The sequence below is a fragment of the Triticum aestivum genome, chromosome 7D (assembly GCF_018294505.1).
Source record: "Triticum aestivum cultivar Chinese Spring chromosome 7D, IWGSC CS RefSeq v2.1, whole genome shotgun sequence".
Lineage (NCBI taxonomy): Eukaryota > Viridiplantae > Streptophyta > Magnoliopsida > Poales > Poaceae > Triticum > Triticum aestivum.
Window position 1 is genome coordinate 44,735,732 of NC_057814.1, and position 12,969 is coordinate 44,748,700.

Genomic DNA, 12,969 nt, shown 5'->3' on the forward strand with positions numbered 1-12,969 from the left:
ATCCGATTTTGACGGCCGTAGGCCATTTTGCAAATTTTTAGAATCCTTAAACTCTAAAAGGAAAAAAGTTATGCTCAAATTTCATTTTTTTAATTTTCGTTAAATCTAGTCAAACTACTTATTCAAGAAGTATTAGTGTTACTAAATATTTATTCAAGAATATTAGTGTTACTAAATAATTATTTCAGTTTTTTTGAATTTTGGTCAAATCTGGTCAAACTGTGGTCAAACAATGGTCAAACTACTTATCAAGAAATATTGGTGTGACTAAATAATTATTGTTTTTTAAATAATAGTTTCAAACTCAAACAGTGAAACGTGTTACTTCATGCTCAAGCTAAACTTCTGAGGGTTAATAGGATTGACATCTTACTATTGTCAGAAAAACAACAAGTGCAGACTTGGAAACGAGGGGGAATAGAACCCGGAAGTTAAGCGTGCTCAGTCTGGAGTAGTGAGAGGATGGGTGACCGGCCGGGAAGTTAGATGATTTGGAATGATGAGGGGTGATTAGAGATTAGAGGTTAAATTGAGCAATGATGATGGGTGATTAGAGACTAAATTGTAATAATTCAGAAATTTGAAAAATTAGGAAAATTAAAAAAAATCGCAAAATTTCCTTTAGTCCCGGTTGGTGTTACCAACTGAGACTAAAGGTGGAGCTCCAGACAGTGGCCACGCGGAGGGCCTTTAGTGCCGGTTCGGCCCTCTGGAACCGGGACAAATAGGCCTTTTTCTACTAGTGTCTATGTCTAATTTCACTAATGATAGCTCCATAAACACCCTACTGTTTCTCAGAATGTCCTTGAGAACTTGTTTGGAGTCTGAAGCAATAATCACATTTTGGATCAATAGATCCTCAGCCAAACAAAGTCCTTCTCGGCAAGCTATCGCCTCGGGAGTCGCCACATCCGTTATACCATGAATGACCAAAGCTGAACTGCCCATATACTTTCTGGAGATATCTCGACAGACAGCCGCGGCAGCCCCTCTTGCGTGCGATTTGGACACTGCCGCATCTACATGAAGCTTATAGCAAAACCTGCAGGGGGAGCTTTTGGTTTGGTAGAAACCGTTCTAGGCACCGCAATGGTCCTGTTGCTACTCACTGGAACCACTTCAAGATCAGCAATGAAGTGAGTGATGAAACCATACGTTTCCCACGGACTTTGAAAAACTTCCTCATGAATAGCTTTCCTCTGTGCCCACCATATTGCCCATAATGTCACTGCTAACTTAGTAAATGCCACATGAGATAATGAATCAATCATGCTAAAAAAATTCACTGCTTTGCATCTGGTTCTGTTGTCTAGCAGAAGTGCTCCACTAACTCTCCATCAACTAGGGCCCAAACGCATCTGGCCATTGAACATTCCAACAAGGGTTAATTCCCGAGTAGAAAAAAAAAGTTGGCCTGGGGCGCAGCCCACTCTCTATCCCTTTTGCTGGGCCTCGGCGAGTCAGCCCAATAACAAACAGCGAAAATTTGAGTTTTTTGACGAGAAGAAAGGACTCGTTCCGTGCCCGTCCGTCGAACCTTATCCAGCCGCCGCTCGCCGCCCGGCCGCCGTGCCCCGTGTCTGTCCCGTGTCCCGTTCGCCGTGCGCCCATGCCCATCCGGCGAGCCCCGTGCAGCAGCGAGCAGTCCTCCCCTCCCATCTCCTTCCTGGCTGCTCCCCTTGCTGATCTGCAGGCTGCTGCCCCGTCCGGCTGAGGCTGACCGACGAGGCGGCGCGCCGGTGACCTCGTCCGTCCAGCCAGAACTCGACCCCGACGTCTGGCGTCCGTACTTCGGCGTTCCGCCTCAGCCAAAGGTATCCCCCATCTAGCCATCTCAAGTTCCTCAACCCAAGCTTAAGTTCTACAGAAAATGTGGCCGCTTGATAGATTGAAACATGATCTTTAATAAATTCTTGTTGCCCGTAGTGTAATAATTCTGCAGTTTTGTAAATGTGGAACCAATTTAGTATTTTTTTCAATATAATTTACAGGAAGGCAAGAAGAATAAGAGAAATAAGACAATAACATCCTTTTTTTTCAAGTTCAAACCATGGTCCTTTGTATGCATTGAAACTGCCGCTTTTTTGGGTGGGTGTATATCTGTGATCTATCTACAATGCCTCATACTTTAGTTATCAAATCTGAACTGGAAGGTATCATATTGCTGTTTGTGTATCTAAAAGTCTAGCTAAACCTGCACTTTGTCTCCATTTTGCAGTCAGAAGGAGGGCGAGGCCGCGAGGGTGCCATAGCTTATATCAGTTCTCTGTGTGCTTTACGGCGGAAAGGCTGCATACTTATTGGCTGGATTTTGTTCATCTCCGAACTCCAAATTCTAATGCTCTCCGTGTCTAAACCCCTTCTCTCCCTGAGCCCCCTTACTGCCATGGCGATTCGGCCGCCGCCGCCGCGTGCACCAACCCACTACGCCCCGCCTCACAGGCGGACATCGCCATTCCGCTCCGCCGCGCGAGCGGCTCCTTCTTCTTCCACCGCCGCAACGGCCGTCTCGTTGCCGCCATCTCCCAAGAAGGTCTCGTCTCCACTTGTTACCTTTCTCTTTGACAGCGTCAAGGACCTGAATTTCTACTTTGTACTGTGAAGGTTCTTGTGCCCATTGCCATGGGCACGGAGGAAATGGAGGCAGTCATCCTAGCCGGCGTCCTCAGGCGAGCAGGCGCTGACGTAACGCTGGCCTCTGTGGAGGACGGCCTCGAGATTGAGGCTTCCTATGGGACGCGCATCATCGCAGACAAGCCCATTGCAGCGTGTGCGGACCAGGTGTTCGACCTTGTGGCTGTCCCGGTAACCCACCTCTCTTATTATTATTTTAATTTTTGTTTTGTTTATAAAAGGAGCAAGAGCTTCGTATTTTCATTGCTGGAAAATGATAAAACAGGAGATAAACAGTTTTTTTGGGCACTAACATCGCTGTGCTGGTATCCTAAAATTTTGGCCAATACCACTATCCTCTTCTAGCTGGCCCCATCCAGCCTTAAAAATCAGAGTCTTAGAACTCCAACATAACGAGCAGGACAGCCTCAACACCTTACAGTCAAACTTGTCAATGCAGCGACCCTTTCTGACAAACCACCAAAAAATACTACAAAGAAATTGCTCTTAACCTGACGTTCAGTAATAGGACCTGACATTATCCAACCATAAACTTACCAGTCCCTTTCTAGCCCCTATGCAACAGATAATCCTTACTGAATATGCTATTACGAAAAGCGAGAGTCCAAAGGAAAACCTTGATCCTAGGGGGAATTTTACTGGACCACATTTTTTTATAAGGCCAAGAAACCTGAGCAGCTTTAAGCATAAGGTAAAGGGAACGAACTGTAAACTTGCCATTCTTCTCCAAAGTCCGATGACGCCTATCATGCTCCTCCAACAAAACCTTCTTCTCCCAAAGGTTTCTCCTAAATGTGATGCAACCAAAACCCTGAGTGAAAACTCCAGCTACTGTCCAATTCGTACTGAAGGTAAGATTGTACAACCGAGCAAACTGAACCGCTAATGGCTTGTCTCCTATCCACTGATCTTCCCAACCGAACAGCTTATTGGATTTAGCAGCAGAAACTTATGGAGCATTTATAGTCTCTCTTTGGGAGAGCATTACAATATTTCTCAGCATTTCTCTTTTTACTCTGCAAACTTTCAAACTGTTTCATCATATTTTTTTCCCTTTTCGTGCTGATTGCGACATGCCATCTCTTCATTATCACTCACTTGACCTGTGTTGTTATATGTTTGTTACGAACTGGCAGTGTATAAAATCTAATCTTCGATTGTTGGGGCGATGTGTTCAGGGAGGAATGCCTGGTTCAGTACGGCTGAGAGACAGCGAGATCCTTCAGAGAATTATGGTTAGACAAGCTGAAGAGAAAAGATTGTATGGTGCTATATGTGCTGCACCAGCTGTTGTTCTCATGCCCTGGGGTCTTCACAAGGGAAGAAAGGTGGCCATTTTTGCTACATGACTAGATTTAGTCGATCAAGATCTTCTTTAGTTTTTTTTTTCGAGAACACCTCGAGATCTTCTTTAGTTGACATTGCACCCTTATTCCTTTTTTGCAAGATCACCTGTCACCCGTCCTTCGTAGGAGATCTTCCAACATTCCGAGCTGTTGAGTCAAATGTTCAGGTTTCAGGAGAGCTCACTACTAGTCGTGGTCCTGGGACAGCATTTCAGTTTGCTTTATCATTTGTCGAGCAATTGTTTGGGCTTCACGCTGTTGAAGATGTGGACAGTACTTTGGTTCGTCAAAATAAAACTTGCATATCTTTGTTTTGTATCATGCCTTTTAGCTGACTAGACTATTTCTTGTAAATTTAGTTGTTCATGTGTTGTTAAACTTTTATTAATAGTGTACTACTGTACCTGCAATTCAGATTGTTGCTTTTATTCTAGGAAGTGTAATTTATTTTTCAGTTGCTTATGCTAGCAAAAACAATTTAAGGAAGAATGCTAACAAGTTTTTAGAATTTTTTTTTGCTATGACTTTATGAGGTGCAACTTCTTTCTTGCATTGTAACACCTGCTGACCACTGTGACATTGTTGTAAATTGCCCATGGATGTCATAGATTGATGCTGCTCTTGAAAGAAGTACAGAAGTCAACAGAGTTGAATGGCCTTTTGATCACAAACCTCAGGTCAGTTCATGTTTGAACTATAATTTGTGCTAAATTAATAGCTCAAATAATGTGCGTTTTTTCATGTAGAACCATAATTAATGTAAAATTTATGTTACAATAAATAGGATAATATGCTTATGCAAGTCTGTTTTTTTACAAAGGGTAACAAGGCTTGCTTGACAAATGGATGCCTAAAGCATTTCTCGTAAACAAAACGGGATTGGGCAACACGAGAGTGAATACTTGCACTTTCTTGTTTTTGTTATTTGCAGCAATGCTTGCCTAAAGGTGCATGCTTGATTTAAGAAAGCTCTATATGAATTATTATTGTCTACCTGATTCCCCCTCATACGCTGTCACTGTACGTGAAAACACCCCCATGCCATATTTCTATGCAAACCACATTCATGCTATTGTGAAAAATAAAGTTCATATATCTGTCTAGTCATTACTTTCGGCTATGAGCATCAACGGGGAAAATGTTAGGAAAGGTGCAATCAGAGTCCAAGTTGTGTGGCATTGATTCTTGGGTGATTTGACCTATGAACAGGTTCTCATTCCAATTGCAAATGGGTCTGAGGAGATGGAGATCATAATGTTGGTGGATATTTTAAGACGGGCAAACATAAATGTGGTGTTGGCATCAGTTGACGAGTCCACAAATGTTGTTGGGTCTCAAAGAATGAAGATTGTTGCTGATAAATGCATATTGGGTGCTTCTGATTCAAAATATGATCTAATCATTATTCCTGTAAGTTGTTTTGCATTTCACATTTTTATTTGATACTTCCTATTCATAATATAAGCTATTTTAGAGTTTGTGCTAGTCAAATATTTGCTTGTTTGGCCATCAATATATATTGCAAATATTGACAATATTTGTGATATAGATAGCTACTAGAATACGAAAATTCCAGCTCAAGAAAAGGTTGAAAAGAAATAAATTTACATGTTCATCTTTCATGGTCATATATGGGAATGTCCAGCTCAAGACTAGTGTGTAAAGAAATTAACTTAATTTACATCTTTCATAGTTATGCCTGTGCGTTTCTGTGACGAAAGAAGTTATATGTTTACCATTCTTGTCTCATTCTTCTTAATCGTGTCTTAAGGTGTAGCAAAGTTAATATGTGTGCATTTGCGTGTTGTGCTGTCCTTTTGCTTGCAAAGTTAATATGTTTTTGTTTTCTTTGTCCAGTATTTTTTTTCTGCAATGTTTTATCCCTTGATATTGTCCAGGGGGGACCTGCCGGAGCTGAGCGTCTTCACAGGTCTACAACTCTTAAGAAGCTACTCAAGGAACAGAAGCAAGCAGGCAGGATGTATGGTGGGATCAGTTATTCTCCATTGATATTGCAGAAGCAAGGTTTACTCGAGGTGATTTTTCGGACTAAAAACTCATAGCATATCTTAATACCCCTTCATTGAAATAGAAGTAATGAATTGACGTCGGAATTGTGTTACTCAGGATAAAACAGTAACTGCTCATCCTTCCATAGTCAGTCAGCTCACTTGCCAGGTTATTGACAGCTCAAAGGTTGTGATTGACGGAAATTTGATTACCGGGAAGGGACTCGGAACAGTCATGGATTTCTCCCTGGCTATTGTAAGAAAATTCTTTGGCCATGGGCGAGCAAAAGGTGTGGCAAATGGAATGGTTTTTGACTACCCCAAGAGCAGAAACGCCTAGCATTGCTGGTACAATGGAGTAATGCGCTGAATGTTTGGTTATGGAATATAGATCTTGCGGTAGCTATGCTCAAACTTTTAAGTGACTGACTCTCTTGCGGAGATGGGAAATTTTCTTCTGTTGCCGTCTTAGTGGATAGCTGCAGACTGCAGTGAAATGTCCACTGAATATGTTGGGATGAACCACAACTGCATTGGGAAAATCCAGTTGGGGTCAGTTCATCTCAAGATGTTCTGCGCCGATGCGGCATCATGGGCATCAAGGGCCGCACGCTCCATGTGTGCTTTAAGGGCGCGGGCGCGGAAGACCTCCCCAGCGGCGGCGGCTCCCAGTACAGCAGCAGCGTCATGCACGAGTGGGCGCTGGACCGCGGGACAGCATGTGACAACATATAGGCACTATGTTGACAAGTTTATTTTCAACTTCTGGGCAATCTGCTTGCGTACGCTTTGCTGAATATTGAGGTGGATGGCCTGCAAACATGACAATACAGCAAGCAAAAATAGATCCATCCAACTGCTCATTGTTTGATATTGCTTTGGTGCTTAATACTTGCTTATAATTTTGCTTCGTGACCGAACGAGTTTGTATGTTATGTTTGCTGTCAGAATTTGTCCAAGAAAACACATTTGGTAATGCATCTTGGGTCGGTGCTTCTGTTTACTACAATAGGACATACAACAGCAAAATATCTCATGGGCATTACCAAGTCTCTGTAGCATGGACGTTCCCGGTTCCTCCTGGAACATATGTGCCGGTGATCTCTCTTGAGCTGCGTCACGTTTCATGTGTTTGATGGCATAGTCATTCCATATTCTTTCATCCCAAAGCATATTTTGGGGAGTTCACTTGGTGCAGAAGTTTGTAATTTGCAAGGTACTTACAAGGCTTTTCTGTCTGATAGATCCAACTGCTAAATGAGGCAACCCGGTTTTTTCCCCATTGCCGGTAGCATGTGAGATCAGCTCAGCGGATGAGCTAAAATCAAGAGAGTTTATGTTCAGCAGGTGGTGGCTCTGGTTTCTTGCTTCGCTTAGCAGGAGAAGCTCCAGGATGCCCCAAAGCCATGGGAGGAACTTGACTTCTCTTCTACCGGTTGGTTGCGAGACATGATGAAGGATAGGTAACCTTCAGATTAACGCAAGAGACAGTGATATTGTATCGATGCTCGGAATTGGATTCAGATGCTCATCAGCTGTATCATTCTAGTTGTTGTAGCTTCATCGATCATTGTCGTGGAGACTTTTGTGGGTTCTTTCTGGCGGTGCAATGGATGCCGTTTATTCATGGGTCAGATAGACCTTGGCAACGGTCCCGGAGAAGCCTTTTTTTTTAATCTGGCCCAGGAGTCGCCAATGTTATACCTCGCCTACTGCAAGACCGACCATAGCATCATCTTTGGCGCTCCTTTAGCGGGGGCCGCAACACAGAAAATGGGAAAGGGTACGGTTTTGGAACCTTCTGGAAGGTTTCGGCTGGTTTTTTCTAAAAATGTCATGAACATATTTCTGAATTACGTGAACAATTGTTCTAATTTCACAAACATTTTTGTTGAATGGTACGAATTTTTATTGAATTACACCAATATTATTTTCATCGTATAATTTTTAAAAAGTATATCATGATCATTCTTTACGCATGAACTTTACAGAGTGCACGAAACATTTTTTTACATAGTTTTTCACAATATTCATGTCTTGTCTTTACTGACACTATTCATGCTGGTTTTGTCTTTTTTGTTTATCCATGTGTAGTTTGAATTTGGATCTGAATGTGATGTGAACATTCACAGTTTTTCTAGGAATTTTTTGATCAAGTTAATTTTTGACTTTTCCAATTTCGCATCATGAGAGCATCTAAACAGTGGTATCGCCTGATATTCTCCCCTACTTGTTAGTAGTAAATTTTCGCACAACGCAAGGGATGCGGCGCGGCTAGTCGTCTTGGCTTGGCCCTTGCAACCTCCTTCCCGGTAAGATGGCAATTTAACCCTCTTTGCCGCTGCCTGCCCGAGACGACTTTGCTTAGTAGCAGTGGTTAATTAGCTTTCACATGGTACGGAAATAGACTATTCGCTTGATTGATTATTAGTTAATCCGAGTAGTATTTTAGTCCTGTCCCAAGCTCATTACTTGCGTGATGGACCGTACATGCGACAAGGTCAGATATCAGATGCGCGATCCGTCTGACTGGGTGAATCAACGTTGGCATTTCAAACGGAATCTTGTGAGCAAGTAATAGAAAGCTTCACGCAGTGCAAAGGATGCGTGCATGCATGCGCGCGGCGCACCATTCATCTTGGTTGGCCCTTGGGACCTCCTTCTAGGTGAGATGATAAACCCGCTTTCTTTTCGTCTCGTGAGACGACTAGGGTAAAGCCTTTCTTCCTTCGATGAATCCGTGAATTCACCTCTCCTCTGTTGGTCGCTCAGTCGGTGGCAAGGAGGGGAATCCTAATTCTTCGACTCCGGCTAGTAGACATGTTACTGTTTTTAGTCCTTATAGGGGGCGCTCGGATATATGGCGCCATTCTTCTTCATGCCAGTCTTTTGGACTCCGATCCTCAAGTTTGTCTGTTAGGACAAATTAGACGGAGTTCCGCGCAGATTCCCGATATCTCCTCGGGGCGGCGAGGATAGCTTTTTTTTATCGTGCATACGTGACAACGAGATTTGGCGTAGGGTTCTTTAGATCGATTCAAGAGTTCAACGGCGACACTCGTAGCTCCACAGTGCTGCCCCATAGTTGCACGTGCACAAAGATTTCCAGACTATCATCGACAATGTTAGACCGGCTTTGGTATGAGAGTGGCAGGAACGACGCACGCGTTTTTGCGGTGGCAGCGGGCGTTCGGTGGTCCAGAAATCTCGACGCAATTTTTATTCAGTTAGGGGTGCTTTGTATTTGTACTGAAACTTTATAATAGATCTTAGATCTGAGTTCTTCCAGGAAAAAAAAACAGCTAGGAATTATACGCTAACTCGCTTATAACGATTGTCCACTAGTTAGTTAGTACTTTATCCTATCTCAAAAAAATGTGCCTAGTGGCCGTGCGTGGTGCCGTACAATGCCAAGGTCAACTGTCCAAAAAGAAAGTACTACAATGCGAAGGTCAAAATATATGGTTGGGCCATCGTGGCACTTGAACGTGTGACTTTTGCACGGACGGATGCGGCTGCTTGGATGCAGCAGTAGCTCTAGTCTACTAGCTGCTGCCCTTTCAGGACTCCTTTCCGGTGAACTGACAACGGAGATCTCGTTTATTATATGCACCCCACAGGTTCAACACACAGAATGATGCATGTTTACCGACCAAAATAATGCAATTGGCTCTAGAATACATATATGCATCCCCGTAAACCTTGACTTCTATGTACGACAAATACGGACAGCGACCGATACATGTCCTGGCGTCATCTCTAAAAAGACAAATATTTAGAAACGGATGGAGTAAAAGTTTTGTTGGAGTTCCGAGCAAACACCATCAGAGGCGTTCGGTCCCGCATACGAAACCTAAAGCGTTCGCACCCACACGCCTTCCAGACGAACTAAGAACCGGCCAAGGTACACGGTTAGCTCAGGATGACGATCTAAATGAACACATTTTGGGATGGAAACTATGTTGCTGGCATATGGCAGTTTTCACCATTTTACGATTGATTTAACATGTCAAGCAACATGGCATATCCTGAGCATGATAATTATCGTCCTTTTCTTTTTTTTTAGGCCGGCAATTCTTCATGTTTACATCATGGCAATCATTAAAAACGAATGGCACTTATTCTCATGTAGCGTTGGAACTTTCTGAGAATTTCTACATACAACATGGCAAATTTTATACTTTAGAACATGATAATTATTTATTCAATACCATGGGAAATTCATCTGTTTTGCTATCCCAATTCTGAAGTGTTCGCTGGGATTGTCTTTTTTAAGGGACCGAAAACAAAAAAATTTCCGCAAAAAAAAAGAAAACATTTTTATTTCTGCAAGAGTTTTATAATGGAATTGTCACATTCATCGAATGTGCTCCTAGTTTCGTATCCCTAGTTTCCCATACCATTATACTAGCGGGAGACAAACGTTTCAGAACAAGGTGAAAACTATGAACTGCACGGATCGTACAGATAGAAGTCAGATCGGCGAACGTTTCAAACGGGACACACTGAAGCAACTAATTAGCTGGCATCTATCGTCACTGATTTGGATGTTTTGCAGGAACAGTTCGTATCAGAGTTTGCTATTTTAGAAATCTGGACAGGCGTGCCTTGTTGCTTTAACTAAAGCATCTGTAGCAGATTCCTTGAAAGTTATATTTGAGTGAGAATTTTTAACGATTAAGCGCTATGTAGTAGATCCCACAAATATTTAATTCCTCAAAAATATATGTTTTTACTCCCTCCGTTCCTTTGTGTAAGGTGTATTATTTCCGGCACAGTGACCAAGGCACAAAATTATAGACATGTTAGTATAAAATTACCCTTGGCAAATTTATTTGTTAGTAGCAAGTAAATCAGTTAGTCGAGGAAAGTATGAGATACATGCAATCAACAGAGAGATACTTTCCTTCTTTTGCTACAAGGAGAGATAAAGACAATCATGAGAGCGATACTTTTCATTTTTCTGGAGGGCTAACAAGGAAATTACGAGGAATTAGAAGAAATGCATCTTACATTCTGGAATTTTATTAAAAAAAAGAATACACCTTATATAAAGGAATGGAAGGTGTATTTCTTAAAAGTTTGCTCTCTAGCCTATCTTAACACTTAACTTCTCTGGAAAAGTAGGGAGACGGCTCCCCTCCCGCTTTCATTGCGTGCCGACGGGTGCACGGGCCGATTGGCCCAGCTCTAACTAGAAAACTTGGCACCGCAGCCCCGAAACCCTAGCCCACCCCACCGTGCACCTATTTTATCATGAATTGGGCCTATCCCGCCGCCGATTTGGGCCGCCGCTGCCGCCTTCCTCTAGCTTGGTGCTCAAAGGGATACGTTCTGGACATTTAGGATACGGTGCCTCCTAGGGATCCTATAAGAGGTAGCAACTCATAGATTCATCATGCGGTGGAATAAGAACGTTTTCCCCATCCTTTACTCCTCTAAATTCTTCCTATCCTTTAATCTCCAATATACAAGTCATTAAACTTTTGCACACCTAGTCCTTCCCTTATAACTTAATCCCCTAAAAATAATTGCACACATAATTTATTTCAACCACAAATTTAGACTATATTGATTGCATAATTATACAATACTATCACATTTACCATACCATGGCGTAACTAAGCACTAAACGAGCATAATTAAACATCCTTACCACTACATCAAGATAAAACGAGCTAAAAGGACTAGAAGAAGGCGATCTACTCCTCCTTGTCGGAGGAGAGTTCGATCACCCTCGCGCCGGAGACGTCGTGCTCATGGTCGTTGGTGACATGCCGAATCTAGGGCATACCATCATTGTCCTTATCTTTGGCTTCGACATCGAGCTCATCAAACAACTCCTCATGCTCTGTATCGCTGCGGATGATCTCACGGAAGTTACAAGCCACCTCTCGTCCTCGATGAAATCTAGGATGGCCTTGTTCTCTGCGACAAGCTGTGGATTGGCGAGGAGCTCGGCCATGGTGTGGCAGCGGCCTGCTCGACCTCGAATTGCGTCTCCGTTGCTAGGTGCTCCACCTCGGCTTATGCGGTGTTGTACTGTGCCTCCACCTCGTCCAACGAGAGGAGGCAGATGTCATCGCCCTCGTCCGCCTTTGCACCCCCTCCCCCTCCTCCGTGGCGGCGACCTCTATTCACTCCTCCACCGCCATCTCCTCCTCCTACCTCGAGTCTTCGTCGATAGCCATGTGGGCCATGCGTCGCCGCTTCGTCGAGAGTTGTGCATACCAAGTGATGTGGCATGTCAACGGCAATGGGGAGCTCCTTCACGGGTAGACGACGATGAGCTTGCGGGCGACGGTGCAGGCTGAGCTCACGGCATGGTCTCCTTCATGAATACATATCTCGGTTGGGAGTGCCCTTGGAATTGGAAGTTGGAACCTCCTTCCTCCCGGTGAGATAGTCAAACGGATGTTGTGCGTGTACGACAAGCATTGCCATCGATCACTTGTGAACCTTGCTATACGTATGATGAATTTTCGTCCAACACTCAGTACGATTAGAGACAAATCACAGATTATCAGTTTGTGGGCCATAGCATCTGCTCTTTGGTCGTACCAGCGTCCGATTAAAAAGAATCGTACGTATAGCAGTTTTGTTAATTGTCTGGTCGAGTTTTGTCCTGCCTAGTGGCCGTACGTGGTGCCGTACAATGCCGAGGTCAACTGTGCAAGAAAAAGAAGTAGCTAGAATGCCAAGGTCAAATGCTAGGGAATCCTTTTTGTTTCTTTGGAGATAACAAGCACTTGGAACGGGATCTGGACGCGTGATTCCATCCTGCACGGAACGTCGTGGTCCATACCAAGCACGATCCATGCGGCTGCTTGGATGCCCTTTCAAGCCTCCGTTCCGGTGAACTGGCAATGGGGATACCCTTTTTCTTATTATATGCATCCATCAACCCATCCACGGTTTTAAAATGCAACCACTGGTTCAACACACAAAATGACACACCCATGGTTACCTACCAAAATACA

At 43.5% G+C, this 12,969-nt stretch overlaps 1 protein-coding gene across 1 annotated transcript; it reads left to right on the forward strand.

The window, feature by feature from the left end:
- Positions 1-1,492: 1,492 nt before the first annotated feature.
- LOC123166907 (protein DJ-1 homolog C) lies at positions 1,493-7,043 on the forward strand. Its single transcript, XM_044584726.1, has 9 exons — positions 1,493-1,814; positions 2,219-2,533; positions 2,605-2,805; positions 3,813-3,962; positions 4,082-4,261; positions 4,589-4,657; positions 5,190-5,390; positions 5,879-6,016; positions 6,108-7,043. The coding sequence occupies exons 2-9, from the start codon at positions 2,339-2,341 to the stop codon at positions 6,327-6,329; spliced, it is 1,356 nt and encodes a 451-aa protein (XP_044440661.1). The 5' UTR covers positions 1,493-1,814; positions 2,219-2,338; the 3' UTR covers positions 6,330-7,043.
- Positions 7,044-12,969: the final 5,926 nt, after the last annotated feature.

Coding starts and splice junctions, on each gene's coding strand:
- LOC123166907 (XM_044584726.1), top strand. CDS start 2,339: ATGCTCTCCGTGTCTAAACCCCTTCTCTCCCTGAGCCCCCTTACTGCC. Junction 2,534..2,604: donor TGCCGCCATCTCCCAAGAAG/GTCTCGTCTCCA, acceptor TGTACTGTGAAG/GTTCTTGTGCCCATTGCCAT. Junction 4,262..4,588: donor AAGATGTGGACAGTACTTTG/GTTCGTCAAAAT, acceptor TGGATGTCATAG/ATTGATGCTGCTCTTGAAAG.